Raw genomic sequence first — 26751 nt, 5'->3', positions numbered from 1 at the left:
GTGCAGGAAATTAAGGATTACTGGTGCAATTGAGAACTGTTTTTCATACAGAGGAATTCAAAAGAATGCAGACAAAATAGAGTTAATGAGGATGAAGGCTCTACTTTTCAGAGCTGCTGGAGTTGTGTATGTGTGTGCAGTTTTGGTTTTCTTTCCTTTTTCTTTTTCTTTCTCCTGGTCAATACAGATTTACTGAATAGAACATCTATTTCAACTTCATGCTTCTTCTCTGGAACAACTACTTTAACACTCCAGAACAAAGCATTTCACTTAGCTAGGTAAGCTGTGGTCCCTGATCATTTTGTCAATGCTCATTGTCTGTAGGAAAGCTTATTGAAAACAATCCTATAAAATTTGGCCCTGAAACAAATGAGTAATTGCTTTTTATGAGAAAAGTTCCTCTGAGTAGGCATGACTTCTTTGCAAGATTTAGTGATACAAAAAAGTTCAAAGTTTTTTGAAATATCATCAGCTCCTAACAAGTAGACTTACGTTTGTCTTGGTCAGCTTCCACTCCTTCACTTTCTGTATCATTCGGCAATATCCAAGGCTGATGAGCAAGCTGAAGCTGTTGTAAGAATTCATCCTGCCATAAACAGATCTATTTTAGATAAAATGGATTAGACTGGTACTATGCAAATGCAGATTGTAGTACTTCAGTTTCAATTAACTGGATAGGAAAAAAATCTTCAATTAAAAAAAAAATATATATATATATATTTATATATTCTTGCTGTGACGTAAACTCAGAATGTAGAGGCTATGCAGGCTTCCCAGATACTCTTTCTAATGGAATTCTTGTTTATCCATTTATTCCAGGGGAAGAAGTCTATTTATTTAATTATCTGTTATAGCCAGAGATATGTAAATACTCATCTTAGAAATGCAGTGACACAAAACATCAACGAGGATAGTCTGTTTATTCCTGCAGTTTTTGGACCATGCCTAGATATGTCATGACTGATTTGCTTAAGCAAGGCTTTGATTTGTCAGAACTTTCACTGTCTTCAGTACTGTAAGAACAAGGATCTGCAACCTGATTTAGAACATATGGCTTTATTGGAGAAGTAAAAAGCCTAGGAAGCAATAATGCTATGGAAAATTTTGTCTCCCAGATACCACAAAGCTCTAAACATCAAAATACAAATGTTACATGCAGTTAAGAATCTGTACCTGCCTTTAAAATGCTTTGCCATCACCTCTTTTTTACAAAATATATGTATGTACATAAAAATATTTTCCATATTTACATACTCATGTAAGCACGTACACTCACATGAAGTACTATGACAGATTCCTCTGCAATACTGAAGGTGAGAGATGAGACTGGAATGCATAGTTTCATTGCAACAGTAGCTCAAACATGCAAGTAAAGTCTCCAAAAGTTAAGTCAAGGAGTGGCCAGATATCATAAAATTATTGGCCAGATCCTTATAGTCACCTAAAAGAAAAGGAGGCTACAAGCCCTGTCTCATTTTCTACCAGTTGAAAACCAGAATCTACGTATTCAAAGTTAAGTTGTGTTGCAGAGTGCCACAGCATTATTTTTATTTCTATGCCATTTGGTTTAAAAATATAAACTAGGTTTTTTTACTCAGTTTGTGGAAACCAGCCTCTCTGTTGGTGGAATAAAACTGTTAATTCTGTAAGCAAACTTTTAAAAAACCCCAAAAGACTGCTGCAGTGACCAAAAAGGAAGCTCAGGCAGCAGACCCAACATTATGCATGTATTTAACTTCATAACTTTTTCACAATCTGAGAAGGTTGCTGACTGCAGCACTGAAATGGGAAAAAACTTTGGTTCACAGGGCAGGATTATTGCAGCAGAAGCAAGTGGCTCTCACATTGGTCAGCGTGCCTTTAATCTTCCAAACTACACAGTGAAAAAGTGTGACAGGCAGCAGAAGAGAGTGGAAGTACCTGATCAAGAAGAGTCCTTATGACATTGAGTGGTGCTCTGCACTCCTATGACTAGGAGGAGACCTTGTGTTAACCAGTGCTGTATTGAAATCAGCTGATATCTCCCAGTATTAATAATGACGAACCAATAAATATCACTGAACAGCACTTCAAGATGCCTGAATGTGACTAAAATTCCAAGTGCTGAGAAAATGTAATGGCAAACAAGGGAGTCAGTAGTATTTTCATCTCAGCGGCTATTGATAACTATCACAGCATTGTGTCACTTTAATGGAATCCATCCTGAAGAGATAAGCAGTATTCAGCATTCCTTTGTCAATTTATACAAAACACCAAAGGATACAGTCAATGCATAAAAATATCTCTGCAAAAGGATTTGGAGCTGTGATTTATTAGTTTTATAGAGATAATAAAACTATTTCTCTAGGTAGCATTTCTTTGCCATAATTCAATTCAGCCTGAACAGAGCTGATAATAAAACACACCTGTTAAAACTTTGTAGTATTATGCGTGCCAAGAGGCAGAAACTTGTCCACAAAATCTCAGATCATTATAAGTTTTGAGCATTAAAATAAAATTCTTAACAGCTGATATGTTAAGTATTTGCCAGATTATTTAAGATGTGTGCTATAACAAGATTAAACCAGCATGGACTTTACTAAAACTTACTAAGAACTCTGAATTGTACTCCAAATATTTTTGTATTTTAGACTTATTGTACTCTGAAACATATTAGAAACCAGGAAGCATGTATAATGCATTTAGTGATATGTTAAATGTCCTGATAAATGGCATAGTGACAGTGTAAATTCATGCATACACTGTATTCTTTAATTCAAGCTCCGTATGATAAAGTGTGCTGCTGGTACTCAGTAACTGCTTCCTTCTCAACTGACTTACTTACATCACACGTGTACCAGCTATGTACTGATTAATTCCAATAACACCACATAAGAATAAGGAAACAAAATTCTTTGCAAAACATTATTCAAGTATCAGGGCTGGCAATGTAACCACAGTGCATTCACATCTAATGGAAATTCCCTGCTCATGCCATTAAGTTTAAGAAGAATAAAGGCAACTTCCTTGTTTTATTTTACTGCTTTTATACAGGAGGAAGATACAAAACCTATAATGAAAGTTGCAAAATAATATACAGTATCAGCTGTTAGTTTTATACATCTGTAATCTGCACAAGTACAAAGAACTTCATTGTTCACATAACTCAGGCTACTTTAGATTTTCCAAAATTTGACTCTACGCTCAAAGAGAAATCACATGGACAGAGGGACACCTCTAACACAGCAAAAGATATAATTGAACAGCCATACTTTCTGAGGATGTTCTGTCCTTACTCTCTTGTCTTTTTCTAAGCCAGAAGGACCTGGAATGGGCAAAGATGGCTTAAAAGAGTTCCCAAAAATCCAGCAGAACATCTCAATCATGAGGCTGGCAGCTACAGATTGGCCAGATCTCCACGTGCCAATTTTTGAGACCTGAGGGATCTCCAGCATGAACATGCCATACCAGCCATTTTCCCCTTGGAATCAGACCTAGTCCCCAGGGGAGCTTCAATGAAGTCAAAGGTCACTTGCACGTGTGAGGAAGGGACAAACATGGTTTGGATTTGGGTCACAAGCAGCCAATGTACTATTGCGCCCAGTAAGCAAAGAGAAAGAAAAGTTTGTCACTTCTAGCAGGGATCATAACAGTGGACAAGATCCTGCACAGGAATGCTGATATTTGATATCAGCTTTGCAACGGTCTCGCTGGATGAGACTGGACATGTTATTCCATCTGTAAAACAGGGTAATAGTACTACCCTTTTCTTAAAGAGCTTTAGAGACTTGCACACATCAAAAATACATAACAACACGTTATTATTAGAAGACATATCAGTAAAGTTTGGGATTTGCAAACAGAAGTAACAAATCACAGCAAATGGAAATTGATCTTCAAGATTATCATTACTATTACCAGCAAATACTGTGGAAGTGAGAATTTTTAACTGCCTGCCTTGTTAGGGGAAAGATCAGAAGGGATCTGAGAGTTGCTGTCCCTTGGTAGAGATGCAGTGCTCATTACATGGCACTTCCAGGATCCATTACAACAACAATTGAAGTTGACATCACCTGACTATGTATCAGTGAAGACAGAAAAGATAAAAATAAAATAAAATTGAAGTGTTTCAGTGGGAAACAATGAAGCCTTTCATTTCTTCTGAACATTCTTAGTTACAAAATGAACTTCAATTCTCATTTTCTGGTATGTGAGAAAATTTCATCACACAAACACACTCATCCCTCCAAACAGGGGATGAAGGGTATTGTAAAATATATATATATGTTACAATCACAAATTTTTTCATGGAAAATTTCTAGCTTGAAAATGTATCAACTTTAGCCACTTTAATCTTTGTATTTTTAAGTTGAATTTCCAAATCTGGGTGGAGAACTAGCTCAAGCAATAGGATTAATGCACTGATATTTTTTTTCACCAACGAACATACAGATCCTTTTCATAAGACTGGCATTTCCTGAGAAAAACTCATTTTAGTGAGGCAAGCATCTGAGATAGACAGCAGGGCTATTCTTTCACAGATTCTTTTATTTCTACTGCCTATACACTAAAGTTATCTTTAAGGCAGCTAGGGTTTGCAGAGGAGAATCCCAATCAAAATTTACAAGGTACTTTAACTTCTCTTTTTATACAAAGAGTAATCCTGTAAAAGCCATTAATATAAGACAGGAAGTTCTTATGCTCTGAATAAGTCTAGCTATCATGCACAATAGTACTAGACAGTTGTTCAGCAATATTGGACATTTTCCCATTTCAGTTCATAGAATCATAGAATCGCTAAGGTTGGAAAAGACCCACAGGATCATCCAGTCCAACCACTCGCCCATCACCAATAGTTCTCGCTAAAATCTTTAGCTTTCATTTCAAAATTTTCATTTCAGAAAGTTCAGCTTTTTATTTCAGCAAATATGTCCATTCAGCAATGACTAACTAATCATTCCAGTGTATTAAAAAAAAAAGGAACAATTAGACCAAGGAAATATTATGCACTGTCAGTGCAGTGGGAAAAATACCCTGGAATCGTAAAGATAAGATATAGTTGTATTTAATAGTCCAGAAATATGCAACTCAGAAACTGTAAGGCTAATAAATCTGCTGTGCATTATGCAGTCAAAACCCTACCGATCTCTTGGACAATTTTGGGGCATGAGTGCTTCATTACAATTTCCACAATAATCCTAAAATTTTCTCATCAATACTTCTCCAAGTTGAGCAGTATTTCCTGCAGCTTTCCTCGGTATTATGTTTCAAGTTTCTTTCAAAACATTAACATTAGGTATATTGACACCACTTCAGTGTAAAACACAACCTTGTCTTCATGTTATAGTAGCTCTTAACCATACCCAAAACATTAAATTGAAAATCTTACTTCTGACAAACTGCTTCTTTGAGCAGTGACAGTGACAACATCTCCACTCATTTGCACAGAGAGCCCTGAAGCAGCGCTGAGGGTCCTCCCCATTTGGCTCTTTGACGTCAAAGATCTACTTCTATGCAAACTGATGATGCTTTCCTTATTTCCTTGATTGCTAGGAGTAAGCGGCCGTGACAACAAGCTGTTTGGGGTCACAGGTCTGCTCCCCGGCGTTGATGGAGTTGATGGCCTGTTGGTTTGCACACCAGCTGTCGGAGGCCTGCTGTTGGTAACACTCGAGGCCTGCGCTCGGCTGTTAGTGGGCAGCGGTGGCGATTTGTTTCCTTGGAGCTGAATGTTTTTTCCCATTTGAGTTGACACCTGGGGCCTCGGATTTTGGCCCTGTGTAGCTTGAAGATTGCCTTGAGTATCAGATGTACCTAAACTGTGATGCTGGATGCTAGGGCTTCTTGAGAGCCTTGCTTCTTCCCATAGCGCTAGGTCCTTTTCAATATCTGAGCACACAAACACATAAACAAACAAAAACCTCACTTTCCATTCTCTCAGGTTTAAACTTCTTATTGATTTTCCCCACTATACGTGACAACCTGTAGTTCTGCATCCTTAAAATACAAGGCACCAGAATTAGTGGTTTGACAATTATGTCCTTAGAATCCATTCACTGTTGATTTACTGCAAGCACATCTATCCCACAGAAATGCATTACTACAATTTAACTGAACCATCTAGCTCTGAATTTCAGTACAACCTATGAAAACCTCTCTCATTTAATCAAACTTCTCTCTGTGGCTTTTGCACAGTTTCTCATTAGTAACAAGCTAAGAAGAGGCTGTGAGCTAAACCTGCAATCCTCATCTGCACTGACATACAATCCAAAACTGAAGCAAGATGAGACTTAATGTTTCTGACCTCCCTGTCTATTGCCCAAACAGAACTCTGGGGCCAACAACCCCTGACCTCTGGCACATCTGGGTCTGTAATGCTGCCTGGATCTGAATTTTGTGCTTTGGTGTGTCTTCAGTGCTACAGCAGTTGAAGGGGTCACCAAGGTCTAGAATTTAAGGAAGAAAGATGGTCACCATTTGGTGTTCCAGTTTCTACCCCCTACAGGGCTGTATGAAATAAGACCCTATTTAAAAACAGAACAGTTCAGTAGTAGTGAGGAAACTACCTTCTGAATTCATTTAATTCATATTAATGATTCCAATGAATTAAATCATATATATTCATCCAAGTTAGATGAGGGTTTCTGGAATTCAGGCTAGCATAGCTACTACACTGAAAGGTCCTTGAAAGTAAAAATGTGAAGAAGCTTGACAGGCAATTCAAGTTCATTTCATTTCACACAACTGGTCTGAATTTTCACTCTCACTGACATTTACTTTACTGTAACTTGGTTTCGATAAGTAATGCCATTTTCCATTATATTGTATAAAGCAGAAGCTGTAAATCAGCAAGGTTCTACTGACTTAATCATGTATTAAGTGAACTTATATGAAATGAGCTTTTCGTTTTAATTTTTCTAATAATAACTTCAGGTCCTTAAAGTTGTAAAATAAAAACACTCTAAACTGCTTATTAAAAAAATCAGATTTTCTCGCACTTCTGTTTACCAGTAGGTATAAAAACAATGCTTTATGTAAAACAATTAAAGATGTGCCACCTCTCACATTAACATCTTTTAAAATTACACTTTGAAAATGGGAAAATAAGCCGCATCAGGTTTATGTTACTACTCTAATGCAAGACATTTCCCACCTTTAAAATGCTGTTATTAAAAATGTTGTCAAAATTGAAATAGTTGTGAAAGCCTCAGGTAAAGCATCAGAGTCTCTCAACTCTTTAAAGATGCTAGCAAATTTTAAAATGTAGTTATTCTTCCCAGCAAACAGTTCGGAATATTTCTAATTGCCATCTTAACCTTACAATACTCTTACTAAAAATTGACCTCTTAAAATTATTTCCATTTTGAAATAATTATTTCTTGAAGTACGCTTCCATTATGCTTTAAAAAAAAAAATCAATACACATCGGTTTGGAATTTGCAAGATGCCTGGCTGAAATCCAGGGGCCAATAAATGACAGTGTGGGTTACGTGATTTCAACCAAATAAGGAATACTCTCCTTTAAAGATTCAATTTAGTTTGCATCTTTGCAGAATTCCGGATCTCTAACTTCCCCATGTTGATTCAGTATGCTAAGAAATTATTTGAATATTCAAGGATTTAAAAACAGCTAACTAAACATTATGTTCTAGCTCACGTTTTCTTCATTTCATGTAGAAGACAGGACTGTTAAACATTTCTCCACAGATAATTTACATGCTTTCATAATGCAATTGTTCAGTATTACTTAGCACACGTTTTCTTTTTGGTTGTGTTTTTGTTTGTTTGTTTGTTTGTTATTTGCTTCAAGCTTTTTAATCAGAAGGGAAAAAAAATATCACAAATCTCCAGCCTTATGGTATTATCTGATACTAAGTAAATACCAGAATTCAATTATGGCAGGATTTTTTTAAAATCCCTTGTCAATGTCATTTAAAGGAAATAAATATGCAGGCATCAGAAAAACACAAAAGGGTTTTCCTTGCTTATCAGAAATGCCAGAATAAGAATATCATTCATAATGCAACTACAAACTGTTTATGCACCTAGCAGTTCTACTTGAGATAAATCATATTCCAGAAGTATGCAGTGAACACAGAATAAGTATAACAAACCAAATGGGGAAGTTACTGGAATTAACTACTAAAAAAAAAAAAAATTCCACTTGTGTGTGATATAAAGCAGCCACAGTAACGTAAGAGACTGGATTTTTGACAAAAGTATCGCTGGACCACATGTAAGGAAGGAAAGGAAAACTGCTTCAAAATCTGATTTTGTAAAAACACTGTTTTCAAATAACAAGGCACTGAGAACTTGATGAGATTTGGTGCTAATCATAGGCATCCACTTGTGCCAGTGTTTAAAGGGAGTTTTCTACAGCATGTAGTCCATAACAGAAAGGCAGGACTATATCTTATCATTACACAATCCCAAGTCCCAGAAAACATCTAAATGGCTGCATAGGACAGGATAGGGTTAATAGATTCCACTGTACTCAGTAAAAGAAAGAAGACGACTTGCTGGTATCATTTTGCTTTATTTCAAATCTATCAGAAAAATAAGGCTAAGCAAAAGCACTGCTTTATTGTCTGAGATCCTCTGAGCTGATTCTTCATGGAAGTTATGTTATGCTTGTCAGTGAGAGGGATAATTGGTCTCAAGCAGCACTGGTATAAGAGGAAGATAATTGGTTAATTAATTAACAGGAATAGGAGAGTCCAGTGTCTAATAATAGAGCCATACTCTTGTGAATTTCTCTGTCAAACAAAAATTACTGGATGGTAAAGTGCCTGAACCCCCTACACAGTGCTACTGAAGTAACAGGCCCAAAGCCAAATGACAACAGCATTGATGTGAGAAGACCTTGCACATCATACCACGGCAGTCAATGTCAGAGAATAACAGAATCCACATAGTTAGCTAATTAAGTATTTAAAATTCTTTCCTCCATTCAGCATGCTAGTTATTATTGTCAACTCTGTCTATGGACACAAGGATCTGCATGTTTCAGAGTACACTGCTTACAAGGGCAACTTGTACAACCATGGAAATACTACCAGTCCAGACATAAATCAAAGTATTGAGAACTTGACCAGATCCCTTGTAAGTGACATCTGCCACAACACACAGAGACCATTTTTAGTTCTTGTTCCACTCTAAGCAAAAGCTTCTTCTGTTCCTCACTGTGCTCACAGCCATGCCTTCTACTTGACTTCAGCTACAACAGTTCCTAGATAGAAGTAAAACAGCTGCACTTCTCCCTCTAAATAGCATACAGCTCCCAAGCCTTTCAGGCCAACTTCATGGGTAGGACAGATGTCCAAAATCTTTGAGAAAATGACACTGAAAGTGCTAAGTTCTCTGCCTCGTTCTGAGACAGACTTGAAAGAAGGGCCAGAAAAATTGCATTTCTCTTTCCACCTTACCACAACAGTCTTTATATTCTGGTTCTACATCACTTTTCACAGAGCTGACATGAAGTGCAGTTTTCTATTTGACAAGTAATATGTGTACCACAGGGCTACCATGCTGTATGCCATACCATACAACTAAACCTTAGATAAGAAAATATTCATTACAAAGACCAACAAATTGCAAATTATATCCCAGGATAGTCTTCATTGATATTTTAGAGCCCAAGGACACACTTTCACTGAAAAAAAAAATATGATTTCTTTGCTTCATCTTTTAGAAATGGCTACCTTGCCAGAGATGTTTCAGATGTTCCACCATACACAAGTCAATACATGCCATTCAGTCCAAAGCGTCATGACCAAGGTGGGCTTTTGCTGCAAAGCAGTGCTTTCTCACCCTAAATATCCACTGAAGACTTTTAACTAACATTTAACTAACCATAGGTGAAGCATCAGCAACTCCTTACTGCTTAAGTCTACGGGAATCGTACCACACACACACAAAAAAGTGTGTTATTAAGATGCCAGACTGCAAGATATTTAACAGTTCAAATACTGTATTTACTGTAATTAAATTTTTTTGTATCTACAAATATTTTTTTTGTTTTCATCAGCATCTGAAATAGATTATCTCTTTTCCTCTGTCTAAAATACTGGCACAGATGTGTGAGGACTGCTATGTGTTTTATCAACCCTTGCTACCATACATACCAGCTAGGTGCTTCTCCATGGTCTGAAGTTCTTTTGCTGCTAAGGAGTCCTTTAAGAGTTTCTGCCTTGGGGAACCGCCAGATCTGACACCCATGGCATCCATAGTCCAAACTGGCTGAGACTTTCACAGATAAAAATAAAATGGAATATTTTTTTTAACACACATTCATATTTATATGTGAAACAATAAAAAATAAGTGGGGAGTTGGGAGTGACATGCTGTCCTCATTTAGAATAGTGAATTCGGTAGAGTTCTGTGTAGAATTAGTATATAATATTCATCTGCAAAAAATTAAAACCTATAATTTCTTACCTTATATAATATAAACAGTATGCGTTAATAAAAATCAACAATTCTAGAGTAATTCACGTATATATCGACACACAAGCTCTTGTTCCATACCCAGAAAACTTAATAGGGCAAAATCTTCAATGATTTACATTCTAAGCAAGTTACTTAATGGGAGTTACACTTTAATTTACCACAAGATTTGGCACAGTATCTCTGCAAAGCAGCATTTCTGGGAACATCACAGAATTTCCTCATCAAAACTGCCAGTGCCATTTTATCACTGCAAAGTATTCCTTTCAGGAACAGCAACTAAATCGTCACAGCAACACAGCAGCTTGGAAGGGATGCTGGGAAACAGACCACTTACCCACTCATTTCACTACTGAACGCTGTGGTACTCAGTTACCTGCATTTACTGGATGGTAATTCAATACAATTTCAAAAAAATGTTTTTAAAATATAATACTATGAGGTAAACTCAGTGAGTTTTTATATGCTTACTTGAAATACACCAGAAGTATATGACAGAATGCTTAAGACTTGGTCATAATAAACTACAAACAAATACATTAATCAAAGCATTCTTAACAGCTTGTCTGTAATAAATTTTACTTTATTACCTCACCAAAATATTTAATCTGAAGTATAGGAGGTTTTGCTGCTTTCCCTGGTTTCCTAAAGAAACAAAGTTTATGCAGTGGTCCCACTGTTGTTTTTTTTTACCTCTTACTGATTTTTGAATCTTTCAGTAAGCATGAAGCAAATCTAGAGAGGGGACAGGGTTTCAAAGACATTGATTTGAGGTAATTGCAGGGAGAAGGATGGTTGAGGAGAGGACACAAACACTGTCTTGCATTTAACTGACCATTGTGAAGCATGAACCTTTAAAATTTGTTAACACAGATTCCTATGTATAAAACAACAGCTATGCTGTAAAGTTCCATAGTATTACATTAAAAAAACCCTAATCATATTTACCAGAAAATGAAATAGTTCACAGCTGCAAGCAGTCCTACTGATAGTAACACACTGTTTTTACATCACAGCTGGCATTTCTTAATTTGCCAATTGCTTTTTACTGTAGTTCTGCTCTGATTAGAGTCACATATATTTCATTCCAGGCAAATACACAGGAAAAGACAAGCAAAATGAAAAGTAGTCAGAAATGGAAGTTATCCTGCAAATACATTTATTTCAGACATGTCATGTCACTAGACTTGATTCACCTGATTTCCCATGAGATTTTGAGAATTTTCCACTTCATTCATAGTTGAGAATTCTCCATCCAAATGATAATGTATCTTGTTGAGGTCAGTAAGGAATATTCACCTGTATTAAACTACTCACATTTCTACATACTTGTTTCTAATAGATATTAGTTACTCAATATCTGTTTCTAGATAGAAGAGTAATTTGTTCTATGAGCAGTTTCTCTGAAACGAAAGAAACTAAATAAGAGATGGGAATGGGTAATAGGGCCTGGAACAAAACCCTAATATTCTGGTTTTTAATCTGTTTTTACACATACTCTTAGCCTTCAGATTTTTATGGGGGAAACAGCCTTTTTTATTTAAGTTTAATGGAAGAAAAAATCAGCAGCCCTTCAATAATGACTAGAGAGAAAAATTCCCCTAGTCTAACAGGATGAATTCTTTTTGAATACACAGTATCACACACAAACATTACTCTGATGAAGTACAGTATAAAAGCTAGTCAGTCATCTGTGGTAATAACTAAAAGACCAAACTTTTAATCTAGTATTCTCAACTCTATTCAAGTTTATTGTAAACAAATTATTATGAGTTTTCACTAATTCTCTAGCCTCCAAAAACACACACTTGCATATGTTAACCTTGTGAGACTTTTTCAGCCTCCATCTCCCTTTTTTCTGGAGATAAAATAATCTTTCTCTTCTGCAAACCTCTAATGTTTCTTCTTACATTCTGCCTTTTCCTCTGTGATACTTTTTTTATATGCATCAATATGCATACAGCTGAGGTGAATGAGTGAAGGCAACTCAGCCTACTGCCTGTAACAGAAACTAAAATGAATGAAGAAAAACAGTTCTTTAATAGTAAGCACCATGACAGTGCTTGAGATGTTTATAAAAAAAAAATATGAATAACATTTAAATGTAAATTGCAATCAGGAGACTTGAGATCACAAAGATTACCAAACATCAGCAACACCTTGGCATGCTTCAAGTCAGATTATAAATCTTGTGTAGATTCACATAAAACAAATAGGAATGGCTGTGCATAAGCACATATGGGCACACCAAGGCATGTACACACATGCATTCTGTAAATGCTTGTGAATGCTTTCATCCTGTTAACATACAGTTACAAAGAATACAGAATTTGTGTTCAGTTCCGTGCACAACACAAATGTACACATTGGAGAGTATTTGGAGAGTATTAATCTTGGATATGATGTAAAAGCAATACATTCATATCTACCTTCCAGGGGCACCATTTCAACACTGTGAAATTAGTGAGATAACTTTGGACAACTTTTTTCCAAAAATTTTGTAACACTTTCTGTGCATTTTCCTGTATGATGTACTATCATAAGGCATTCTGTGAGACAACAGCATTGTAAAAAGACCAGAATAATAGTCCAATAATAGCCATGAATGAGATATTTAATACTAGCCATTTAATTACAAATTATGTGTTTATAATACTGTCTTACAATTAAACACTTGATAGAAAGAAAAAATGATCTGAAACTATTAGAATAAAAAAGTAATCAGTTTATTATGGCATTAAAACTGCTGCATTACCTTTATTTTTTTGCTCCTTCATTGAAACTAGATGTTCCAAGACCATAAGCAACAACACTGTCCTGAGTACAGGAGAGACATGACCTGTAGGAGCATGCCCAGAAGAGGGCCACAAAAATGATCCAAGGGATGAAACATCTTCCCTACAAGGACAGGACAAAAACATTACAGCTGTTCAACCTAGAGAAGAGAAGGCTCCGAGGAGACCTGAGAACAGCCTGTCAATATCTAAAGGGGGGCTATAAGAGAGAAGGGAACAGACTCTTTAGCAGGGTCTGTTGCGACAGGACAAAGGGAAATGGTTCCAAACTAAAAGAAGGGAGATTTAGATTGGATATAAGGAAGAAATTATTTACAATAAAGGTGGCGAGGCACTGGAACATGTTGCCCAGAGAGGTGGTGGATGCCCTGTCCTTGGAGACACTCAAGGTCGGGCTGGATGTGGCTCTGGGCAGCCTGATGTAGCTGTAGCTGTCCCTGTTCATTGCAGGTGAGTTGGACTAAATGACCTTTAGTAGTCCCTTCCAACTCAAACAATTCTATGATTTCAGTCTTTCTGAAGGCAGGCTCATGTAATGTTTTTTGTTTGTTTGTTTGTTTCCTCTCTAAATAATACTGAACATAAAAAAAATCTCTCTTAACATGTTAAGGCTATGAATTCATCTAAGTGAATAACATATAAATAAAGAAAGGGTTCCTCAGTGTCTTCAACAATGCATGCAACAATCTTGATCTTAAAGGATAAATACAAGCTAAAAGCAGGGGATGTTAACAGGGAGCGTTTGGAAGCACATCAGTTCAAATGCTTTAGCAAGGAAAAATGAATTCACATATCTCCAGCAGAATTCACTGGTATCCCTTCTCTCCACTGGATAAACGGCAGCAGTTCAGAAATGTCGCTTAGGAGAGAGATTCAGGCTTGCAAGTCATTAATTTAAACCCTTCTATTCCATTTTTATCAAAAGGTAACCTTTATCTCCTGGCCAGGTACAGCAGAGATAAAACACTAGTGTCAGTTATCTCAGACTTTATTGATAATGGCAGTAGACTGAAAGTAGTTGAAAAATTAAGAATGTATGTATAAAGTGGATATATATAAAAAGTCCTTTACAATTCCTTCAGCATATTACAAACTGCAATTGCCCTCAATTGTTCATTAAGCTTTTTTAATATTAACACAAAAATTATAAATAGCCTATTTGTATTAACAAGATTTTATACCTAAATATGAAGGAGTTCCTGAAAGACACCCTTGTCTTTTTAGTTTGTAGGAACAGCTCTGGGTGCTGTTCACATCACCTTCAAACTCTGAAGGTAAGGCAAAGTCTATGTGCTAGAAATGTGTTCAAACAAAGCCCTCAGGATACATTTGTCAACTTTAGAGGTCAACTACGCATCCATTTCCTAATTGGTTTTCTTTACATAGCATCATTATTTCTTCATTAACAATATATTCATCAGCACGTTCTTTACTTAGATTGCTTAGCCAAATTAATCCTAAAATAAAAATTACAAAAGATAAAGCCAGAGGGAATGTCTGTCATCACCTCTGGAAAATATCATAACTCACTGGGAAAGCCATGCTGGTACACAAACATAATTAAGGAGGTCAGAAGAATAAGGAAGTTTTCTGCAATCAATATAGGTACTTCAATTTGCTGCACAAGGTCATTTTGACAGCATACAACAGTATAGCTTTTATCCCTAGGAAAAAACAGTGCCGATGTGAACGTCTGCAGTGACCTGGGCTGCCATATCTGTGTAATCCCCCATGGACACACAGGGAGTTCTGCAGAGATGCAGCATTTCAAAATATCTGAGGCAAAGAAAAAGACCTCTGAATTACCTCCAACACCATCAGGAAATTAAATAATTGTTAGAAAGTAAATTAGCCCTTCCCGTTGACCATTAAAAGTTTGGAATGATGGAATGCTACTCTTCTATACCATTTTGGCCTACTTCAGAGTTAAACATACAGGTACCCATAGGCACAGCTGTGTACACTCTCTTTTCAGATATAGGGGATGTCCCTACCTCATAAGTGCTTCCTCATTTTTAAAGACTGTCTAAATGATAGATAAATAATGAATCACATAATCATGTCAAAACAAAAAGGTAATCACATATAGGTATTGAGAAGGAGGTGAAAATTCAATCCTTAGTTCCTCGCAAGCTATAAATACAGGTAACACATTTTCATTGAACTTTCTATTCTGCATAGTTTTGTTAATCAAGTGCAATTGACATTGGCAATTTCAGGAGATAATATCATAGAAAAGACATCCACACTTACTTTGCTATCTATAATCTACAATTTCTTTGCTAAATGGCTGAAATGTCTTAACAGAAATATTTGATTGAGAATCCTCCCACTGCAAGAAGTATCATTTATTCACCAATTTGTTTCCAAGTGTCCTTTCCATCTGACCAAGAAGTGGGAAGGACAACTGTTATTCAGCAGCTGAACTTTTTGTGTAATATTTTGTTTGAAGGTTCTTCACATAATTTATGTTATTTTGTAAGAGATCACTGAATTTTTAATCTTTCAGGTTCCACAGTATTTTCAAGCACAGAAGCTGAACTTGTCAACATGGGTTTTTTTTGGTTGTTTGTTTGTTTTTTGTATTGTTAAAACAATAAGCCTCCTCAGAGGTCTGATGCAACATAAGCAGTTACCTCCAATCCCCGCCTTCCACACTAGGGTCTATTCTACATGAAATGCCATGTAATTGAAATTATAACGTTTTTGCTTTGCATGGCAGGCAACATCTTACACTAAGCCTCATGCTAGAAAAGTGGTAGTTTGGGTTAACTTACACACAAGTCTTCTACTTCCAGATTGAAGAAGGAACTATGTGGGCGCCTGAGTATAACATGTTTCAGCTTTTCAAACATAACTAGAACAACCTTTTGTAAGCTTCAGTCTTGTTTCATTCACTGTTATTTGGACTAATATTTTTCAATTTGTCACTCCAAAGACACTAAAGTATTAGAAACAAAAAATTAAGGCACTCAGATTTTTTTTTTTAATGAATTGTTTAAACTGCAGATAAATCATTTTAAAGTCATCTTTTGGAGTATTAAATATTTTAAATTGTGTGTATTTTCAGTTCAGAACACACTTGCTGTTCTGCCTAAACCACTGAAGGTCTTGGAAGTGTGAACCAAAAGCTGTATGCAGTGCCTCCCAATGGGGCTGGTGGAATTGAACCCACAAGGAGACAGAGCTTTCTGCCAACTGTACTCCAGACATGGGATGGGGACCCTGCAGGGATGCTGGGCAGCTGTACCATGTGTCACTGGGATTGGGCATGCACCTGAGATGCTGGATTTTGCAATATGCAAAATGATGTCAGTTAAAAGAATATGAGTGGGTAAGAAGTGAGAAGGAATTGTCGAGCACTTCACGTGCTCTCCAAAGCAAAAGAGAACTTCAAAGTAAGAAAGTAACATTTTGCAATTGTACTGACAAAATGCTATATGTAATTTCTGAAATCTGTTTCACACAGATGATGTCTCGAACAAAGTACAAGGTATGTAATTTAAACTACTTGCTTAACAACTTTCAGGAAATATTACCCATTTCCCAATAAATTTGATATTATGTTCTTTTATTACATTGTATTGTTAATTTAGCTAAAAGCAATTAAAATTACACACTTGCAGTTCGTTTTGGACTAGCTGTACAAGAGCTGCACTTATGTAATATTATTTGTTATCATTATTGGTTTTATATGAGTTAAAATGTAAAGGCTAAAAATATGTAACTTTATGTGCCTGAATTTCCACATACTTAAAAAAGTGAAGTTGGATTTGAAAAAAAGAAGTGATATGAGAATATTCTGTAATTCTGTATGTATAATACATAAATATGACCTTTTTAATTCATGCTACCTCACAGACACACTGCTGTTGTTCAAGATGTGGCAGTGGAACCTTAAAATATTTATTTTAATGGCTAACCTTCTAATTGCTATAAATGACCTAAATCCAGCAAATTATATTTAGTTAAATACATATTTAGTTAAATACATATTTAGTTAAATAAATATTTAGTTGATTTAAAGTTGTTGATTACAGTCAAACTTCTATCAGCATTAAGTTGCTTCCTAGGATTGTTCCCTGATAAAATGAGCAAAAACCTAAGAAAGTTTACATCAGTTATAATGGAAGCTACATTTCACCGGACTACAGATGTATTCAACATGTATCAATACCAAGAATGAAAAGCTTAATTTTTCCTTGAGCAGGAACTCTCACATCATTTCACAAAATGAATTCCCATTAAGCAATTTCCATATATATTACAGAAAATCCTTGTGTATATTTCTTCTAGGAAAGCAACAGAGAAGTTCCAAAGGAGAAGGAAAAACGGGAAATGATATATTTTAAGCAAAACACCTCTATAAAACAATTCATTAGTGTGTTTTTCCCAAAGTAATAAAGACCAAAAACTCAAGCCAACTTCATGCAAAAAATGCCTTTTGGAGTTAAATGACTTCTTTTTCCCACAGTTTCTGTTTCGCTTGCATTGGTTTGCCTTGCATGGATAATTTGCAAAGAAAAATAAACCTTTTCATGTGTACATGCAAAGCAAGATGAGTGAATGCAAAGATTCACGCGAATAAAAACAATAAGCATGAGATCCAGGTGGTAAAAGAAGTAACTCAAGAGTGAATACAAGGGCTACTCAGTGTCAATTGCACAGTGTACATGCCCTACTCTTTCTTTCAGTTACTGTAAATGTAGGTTATTCCCTGGATACTTTACTTTTCCTTTACTGTCAGATTTCCATCTGACCAAATTTTTCCCTAGCATCACTTCCGTGTTTTCTTGAAGATAGCTAACCAAATATTTATAAAAGTTGTTTACAGAAACAGAAGGTAAAATAGGTCTCTGAGAAAGCCCCACGGCAAAAAATCCCCAAAAAAAGCTTTGCATCTTGCCTTGCACTTTTTCTTAAATTAAATATTTGTCAGAAAAAGATCCTCGCAGTAAACCAGGATCTCTAAGGACATTCTAAATGCTTCCTTCCACTTTGTGTCCTTGCAAAAAACTTGGGAAGAGGGCTGAATCCTGTAAGTATTCCAAACTGCTTTCTGCTAGCCTTACTTGTTTATCCATTCAGTACACTTTGCTTGGGATTGTGCAGCACGGACAAATAAGTTCTCCGTTTTTCAAATATCAATTCTCTATGAAAAAAATAAAGCTTAGCAAAAGATTCTGCTGAAAAGACATTCAAATGGTAAAGGTCTGATTCCAAAAACTTCCAGACTCACTAGAAATACAGAATCTTACAAGAAAATCATGATGTAATCATAGTACAAGTTACACTGAGCCATGTTATAGACATAGGTATTCCTTATCTCTTCTAAGTACTGACATTCAGGCTGCTTTAGTCTCCATTCCAAAGATCTTACATGAGGACTTGCACACAGAGCATGAAAAAAAGGACCCACACAGCTCTATTCGGAAGATGTTCTGAACATTCTCTTGCATAATCCTTGCTGCTTCATCCCACAGTCTTTCTCAGAAGACTTATTCTCTGTAGGCATGTTTAAAGAAGAGAAGTCAAATATACACGAGTAGAGAGAAATTTATGATAATGACTAGTTTAACTAACGACAGACTCATACTACCCTAGTGGGATGCGGTATTGGAATTAAATATGGAACACCTTGAGCTAGATCACAAATTCTTACAGGTAATATGCACATTTGTGTAAATGTCACAAATCAATTTGTCTTGTTTATGATAAGTGTCTGATTAACATCGAATTTATTCTTCCTCATCATATTTCTTCCTAACCTTCTATCTCCCATAGTACCTCATATGACATCTGAAAATTATGTGAACTCACGAGAACATATTTTGGTATCAACTCTGAAGTCCCTTTACAGGCATCATTCTTAATCTTTTAAAGAATTTGTGGGAATTCGTTACATTTATCTTCACAGTTTTTCTATGGAGAAAAACTTAGCTTAGAAACTTAGACAGACCTTAGCTCTGTCTCTGTTTCTTGTATGTAAAGATTGTCACAGAGTAATTCACACTGGAATTTATTAGGAGATCATGGAGCAGATCTCTATTCCTTCTCAGGTCTAAAATGCAACTACCATTTAACCACTTTATTCTTTTTTAATTAGATACAGATACAGGCAAACATGTAATGCTTGATAGCTGAATGTTACTTGGGTAACAGCTATTTCAAAGACAGAAAAGAACACACACAGCTAATCACACTATTTACACAACAGCTTGAAGATCCAAAACACAAACTATAAAGGCAGATGAACTAACTGTTACTGGCTTCCAGCTCCTTAGTAACTGAGACAAAGGAACTTTCCAAGAGCTCAGGAAAGGGAACCTAGTTGCCCTTGCCTTAGGGAAGAGGCTGTGTACTCAAAGCAGCAGCTTCAAATATTGCAGAGCTATGGTCCTGACTTCTCTTTGCAGCACTGGCACTAACAGCAGTAACCAGCGTGAATTTCAGGGATTCTTCCAGGCAAGGTCACTGCCTCTGGCACTCTACTGCTGTGGGCAACTTTACCTCTGCCTGTAAATATGACTCTATGACCCCAACTGGCAGAACATTAAATGTATATACATTCACATGCATTCATAAGCATGCAAACACAGAACGCGTATCTGAAAATACCCAGCTAAAAGAGCGCACACTTCTGCAGCAAGATTTTGCTAATAAATACAGTGACCTTTCATTTTTCTTGCTATCTTTATTTTTCTGTGCAATTCAATTTATTTGTTGCTCTTTGCCTATGCTACGTGTCTCTGGAACTGAGAAATCAAAGCTGATAGCCATGACAGGAAGTCCAATTCAGTAAGAAAATCATGTGTAAGATCATAAGAAACTGCTGCAAATACTATCATAACTCTGTTCACTGCTGAAGAAAAGCAGAAAGGAGGCTTGGGCAGGAAACTCAAAGCAATAGCTGCTGAAGATTTGCTCCTCATTCCCTTTGCCCAGTATCCATAAATGCTTTGTAAGCTTCTTGCTGTCCAAATTCTCAAAGACCTTTAGAAATTGATCTGGAATTCCCTATCTGTCAGTGGCTTTGATACCTCAGATAGGAAATAGGTTAAGTATTTTACAATTTTTGAATTTTTTTAAGCTTTACTAGCAGATAGCTGCCCGAAAGTGCAACATCCATCTGCATGGTCATCATTTTCCCTTTTTCTTCAATACTGCCTTTTTCCATAGCCAACAAATACCGAGCCCTTCTTGTTACTTACCTTGTCAACATTAAAGCGTGCTAAAAACACAATTGCTACGGGTGAGCTGGAATTAATGCGTCTACTCACAGTTGCCTAAAAGTATGTAAAAAAAATACTGTATTTTCAAAAAAAAAAACAACCCTTCTTTAAATGGTATTCAAATTTCTGAAGCAATATAACCAGCTCCAAAGATCTGACTGTACCATTATTCAAAAAATTATTTTATTGACCACTATATTTTCTGCTAATCTGCAAAGATTTCCTTGTTTCAAATTTCTAAAAGGGAACTGAGGGAAATATTACCAAACACAGTATTGCACTATTTAAACAAAACCATACAGTTTTAAAAGTCATATCTGATTTACTAGGTTCCAAGCAAATGTTACCAAAAATCTAAGAGACTGAGGTGATAAAATGACAAATTCTGTAATAAAATCTAAAATTTAAATTACTTCTGTTCTGTTAAATTTGTAAAATACACTCTGTAAAATCAAACTGGTACAATGATATTTAACCATTAAAATGCATTCAAGACCATATAGACATAGTCTAAAATGACTGAGATTTCAACAGAAGCTATACATGTAAATCCAAGAAGATATGATTTCATATGAGATGGTAATAACAGATTTCAAAATATTGCCCTTTCTAGATTGAAAAAAATTAGAACTGCCAGAGAATTGAATATGCTAAAGAGATAAGCAAAATAGGCAAATTATGCTTTCTTTGGTTAAGATGAGAGTGCAGACAAGCACCTTAATCTTTACACAAAATCTCTTTTTAATCAAGCTATTTTTAAAAAAATTACAGGATTATTCATAAGGGAATCTACTTACAGATGCTGCCACTTGAGAGGCACTCTCGAATTCATCAATATCTTCCATAAGTGTTTCAACCCCAGGTACCTGAGCTGTTCCAATGAGGTAGAAAAGAAATAAATTGCATTAAATAAGTGCTAGTCACTTTGAAAATACAATACTTATAAATGGACTGCTGGGAAGGTAAATGCAGCTACCATAAAAGCAATTCTTTCTAGTTACACTTGAGTGGATATTAATTTATAACTAATTTTAAGTTACAAGCTTAATACAATGAGGTACAGTGTCTCTAACAAGAATAGAGTGACAAGCAAGCTTCATTTATCTGCTTGCAGTTTTATAGGTTATCTGTTTTTTTTACTGTTAAAACAGAATATTATTTGTCTCCACATTGGAGTAGTAGATTTTCAGGTTCCAATCGCTTTAGGCAATGTTTAAAGACCATGCAGGCAATAATTTTTGCCCATACTGTCACATTTGTTAAACAACAAGATTTGGTGAGAAATCCAGAATGCCTCTGACACACATGTAATGTCTTAAAAGACAATTTATGTACCTTTGCCAGAGAAAGCAATTTTTAAATGACATGCTGTGCAGTTTCACTGCCTGTTAGTCTTATAGGCACTTAGACGCTGTTTGTAAGCTATGTAAAAAACAAGATGCCCTGGTCTTCCCTAAGTTCTGCTGTTATTCAGCCACTTAGCAGGGAGATCTTCATGTTTCCGGAGTGCCCAGATGTTTGAAACATCTCAGACTATACTTATTATGAAAACAACCACACTGAGGCACAGCAACTATGGTTATCACATTCATTGCAAATGCAAATGAAAGTGGGGGAAGAAGAGGTGATGATGCAGTGTGGAGAGTGTTCAGAGAACTGATCAAGAACTGGCAGATGATGCCACATTTTTGCCATTGCCATGCCTGGTTCACATCCTGCATATTTTTATTCTTATTAATTTTTTTTTATCCTAGTCATGCAGTTCCAACTGGAATAGCATTATATATGTTTGAAAAAGCCCTATTTCTATTGAACTTCCCAAATTTCAAACTTTTCCATCCAAATGCTTGTTTTGAACTTTCTACTTTAATGCAAAGCAAACTGTGGAAGCTACATATCCTACTATTTTCAAACATATCAGGTTTGGAGCTGAAGATGGCTTACTACAAATAATAGAAAATCATGGCTCCTGTTTGATAGGGAATTAAGCACTGTTGTGAAAATTACTCAACAAAATTTGTCTAGCAAACTATTATGTATCACTGCACAATTTGTAGATCTAATAACAGAATATAGTAAGAAATACCACATGCACACTGTGGTATAGCACCACATAAACCATCATTTTCAGCCCAAATATGTTGTTCCATGGAAAGCCACAAAAAAAAACACAACCCAAGTCCTTGCTCACACCTCAGAAATATGTGGCACTGCATACTGCTCACGCCACAAACAGCTTTTTCTTTTTCAGATTAATTGGACAGTTTAAAAAGTTTAAAGATCAATGCTTTTCATTCACCCAACATTCAGAGCCTCCCTCATGAGGTATTTTAAGCCTCCTACAAGAATGCACTGACTGCAAAGATCTTTGCAATAATTTCATTTTTTCCTGCCTTGTACAGCGGTCCTCACTCAGAGTGTATATGGCACTTGCTAACAAAAGAGACTGAAACAAGAGAAACAAGACCCACTCTACTTAGAAGCACCCAGGATTAAATGAACAACATGCTTTTAGCGATACCATTTCTTCATATCCAAGTTCAAAAAACCACACATTAGTATATGACCTGTACAGTTCCCCCACCATGAAAGCAGCATGGAGAATGTCAGGCACAGATTTGTACTAGATCCATCCAGTTGCAGTATCTATCTGTGTAGAAGAAGAGAAAGATTTATAGGAGGACTGATCCACGAGATAAACTCAGGAGGCCTGGCATCTACAGGGGAAGTTTACAGTGCACTAATCAAAGTCAGGAACGTAACTACTAAATTCTTCCCTGAGTCATTTTCTGTGAAATGGTCCAATGGGAAAGAGAAACAGTTTCAATGGGTATCATCTGGAACAGTAAAACAGCAGCGTTAGAACATCTTGTGCCGTCTGATCTCAAGACCTGATTCCCCTCTCATTTTTACTGCGTAGATCAAAGATAACTCTGCTCAATTCAATAGGATTGCACTAGAGGGAAATCAGTGCAGTGGTTAATTAGAGCCAGATAGAGATTGTCGGTGGAGTCAGTATCGTGCCTGATGCTGCAGATGATCTTTTTACATAGACTATTCCATTGACTTTATGAGATGGAATTGCTTTCGTAAGCTTATTTGTAAAGGACTGTTAGATCAGATGTGCAGCCAATTACTTCTGAACCTGGTTCACCTGAAATCCACAAGAGAGATGCTCCAGATCGAACAACTTAACAGCTTCTCACTAACCCAGAAAGAAATCATTAAGGAAAGCTGTCTCAAGTTTGCTGTACATTAGCACCTTGCTTGTACACTCCTGAAGGAATGGTTTACATCAGCACTTAGCAACTCATAGTTTTCTCAGTTAGGTCACTGGTATCAACAAGTAAGAGCAGAAAATAAATTCAAATAAACTTGGTAATTGGAACCTGCTAGTCTTTTTTATGATATAATGCATACATTTAGGACATAACTAAAATTTCAAGTTCAACACAATGCCTTGGCTATTTAGAGTTTTCTAACAATATCTTTTATCATCTTCTTCACATACTTAATTTTAGATACACAGAAAACAAGTACTGTGCTGCATTTATAGGAAAGGTAGACAGAACAGGCAGCTGCCTGGGTTCTACATCTGTTTCTAGTCTGTGCCTTCTTGTAAAATCCAGATGTGGGTTTTTTTCTTTTTTTTTTCTTTTTCTTTTTTAAATCAAAATGTACTACAAGCCAACATTCTAGGGAAAAAAAAAAAAAAAAAAAAAAAAAACAACTTTGAAAGGCTAAACATTTCTGAGAGAGCCTCTTGTCAGAAATTTGGCAGTACCTCACTGTTGACCTCAGCCTTTTTGCCCCAGAGGTGATACTGTTTACTAGCTATACAGCTAACAGGTTCGTGTGTATTCACAGACATGAGATAGATGAGAAATAACAACATGAATCTTGTTGCCTCACCTACCTAAGTTTTATTCCCTGTCTTTAGGGTTATTCCTCTCCTTTTTAATCATTCTCATAACAGAATATCCAGAGGCATGTAAAGTGCTCCAAGTTAAAGTGGCTACAGTACTCCTGTGATCCATACTCTGACCATGAAAAACCCAGCTTCACTGTTAGTCAGCATTCAGGATCTTCTGACAGTTTCATCTTCTTTAATCCTTGTGCCTTTGTCACTGTGCAACAGGTTACCATTTTACTGACCTTCTGCTCCCAGTAAACAAAAAAGAGACTCCAGTTTCAGAGGGTGGCATAGCAGTTTATTTCCACTACAATAACAATGGTACATGGGAAGGGAAAAGGAAGATAGAAATCTGCCTGTTCAAAGCAAATTGTTTCACATTCAATTACGCATATCCCACAATCTATCCTAAACAAGCCACCATCATCTCCTCACCTTAGGATTGCTCTTATAACAGAAGAATTATGCCTTCCTTTGAAAGGACTTACGTTAAGTTAGAAATCTGGGTCTCTCTGACTGACAAACTTCATCAAACTTGTAAGACTGTGATATTCTGAGAGTTTTTGTGCACTAATATTTTTTTTTAATGAAGTGATTAATGACAAATGAAAGGAAAAATGAATTGTATAGCTGTATTAAACCATGTATGTTCACAAAATAAGTTTATGATACGTACATTTAAAGACAAATCAGCTACTTAGTTGATGTGTTGCTTTACAAATGTGATAAATGTATAAAAGCTCAGCTTGATGTCACACCTTGTGGCATTAAATAATAGACATTTAGCAGGACAATTCAAAATAACAAAACTTTCTCAGTTACAATTTCTTTTGCATTAATTAATCAACATGACTAACTTATCTACAGCTACTGAAGTTGAAACTACAAATCTTCCAGTTAATAGACTCAGCTGGTTTTGCCCTGAAGCAGGAGAAGAGACTGAATGATTTATCTTTTGCAGAATCTCTGTCCAAACTTCTATTCTCTCCTATTGCCATTTCAGTGACAGCTAAGATAATCTTCATCAAGTTAATCTTTCATAAGAAAGCAGGGCATTCTCTGGCAAGATATCCCCTAGGTAGTGCTTTTTCCATTAGATTTCAGGTGTTCTGTTAAGAGCCAGAGCAGAAACTGAAACTGGGTTGTGTCCTGACTGTAAATTAGCACAACATGTAGTTATGTGCAAACAAGGAAAATAAATTGTTCTGAGTTTTTTCAAAAACTTCTTTGAATCATTTTTTTAATTCTCACCAGAGAGAATGGTCTCATTCTCAGAGACACCATGGAAGCACTTTTGATAATGAGTTTAAAAGCAGAGATGTTCTTTAAATCTTTATTTTTCCTATATGTTATTTGAATTCTGTGAATAATTTGTACTACTAAATTATATATTCCAAAGACAATTCCTTAGTATACAGGCCAATTGGCAATGGACAGGACATGTCTATACTACTAAACTATGTTACATCCAAAATACTGTGCTACATAAAAACTGTCTACTAAGATACTGATCCAAAATTGCTGACCTGAGACATTTCCAAAAATCCAGTGAAGAATTATTTAGGAGTGCTAATGGTCTATGGCCAAAAGTACATTATGGACTTTTCTAATAGATTTAAGTGTACATGACTGAGTTCATGTGCCCAGTAACACCCTCAGGAAACATTTAATCTTCTCTTGCAGACATAAAATTAACTCTTAAATACAAAACGTTGTTGCTGTTTGTTTGTTTTTTGATGTGCAGCAAATATTTCACTTACCATCAGAGTCTGACATAGCTGGCTCTGAAGTTTGAGATACCATGGAGACATCTTCTGGCCTTTCTGCCATGTTATCTCCTTGCAATCTAAATTGTGGAAAAACAGAAGAAAAACACAGGCAAATTGCATAGGTAAGATACATAAAAATATTAACGCTGACTACATACTCTATACAGAGCACTGCCCTAATTAAAAGAGTAACTTTGCTGAAAAGTCAGCATCCATCGTCCTACCATGTCATCTCAGAGCATATAATAACCAGGGCTAGCCTTTAAAAAAACAGTCAGATGAATTCTACATGGCTTAAATAAATGAATAGGATTGCACTGCATCAAGGTGTCGGCAGCAGGCTGATAGCCAGGATTGGCCTTAGTGAGAAGGGGACGTGGGCTACCCCATACTGGACATAGGCATTTCTATCTGACTCCAGTGGACACAGCTATGCCCAAAAGTCAGTGTGGCAGCACTTCTGGAGAAATGCATTTAAGAAAGAGGAGGAGATGTAAGGCAGGTAGAGGAAAAGGGAAAGAGTGGGAAATAGCAGAGGGAAAACCATTGTTAGAGACGGAGGTGGTTCAGGCACTGGTGCAGATATTGCTCCACAGCTAGGGGAGAGGACCACAGCA

The 26751-nt window shown here is 36.2% G+C and overlaps 1 protein-coding gene across 2 annotated transcripts in view; it reads right to left on the bottom strand.

Annotated features, from left to right (window-relative positions):
- The window catches only part of C8orf34 (C8orf34 homolog), a 170730-nt gene that overhangs the window by 11412 nt on the left and 132567 nt on the right, over positions 1–26751 (bottom strand). For both annotated transcript variants that reach the window (XM_025147990.3, XM_015282758.4), the window contains 5 exons: positions 26126–26211; positions 21250–21323; positions 10104–10224; positions 5369–5868; positions 493–586 (listed from right to left, as the gene is read on the bottom strand). In XM_025147990.3, the coding sequence (XP_025003758.2) occupies positions 493–586; positions 5369–5868; positions 10104–10224; positions 21250–21323; positions 26126–26211 (875 nt within the window). The remainder of the gene's footprint in view (positions 1–492; positions 587–5368; positions 5869–10103; positions 10225–21249; positions 21324–26125; positions 26212–26751) is intronic.

This window comes from Gallus gallus, chromosome 2, assembly GCF_016699485.2.
Source record: "Gallus gallus isolate bGalGal1 chromosome 2, bGalGal1.mat.broiler.GRCg7b, whole genome shotgun sequence".
NCBI lineage: Eukaryota > Metazoa > Chordata > Aves > Galliformes > Phasianidae > Gallus > Gallus gallus.
This window is presented reverse-complemented; position numbering and strand designations above follow the sequence as displayed.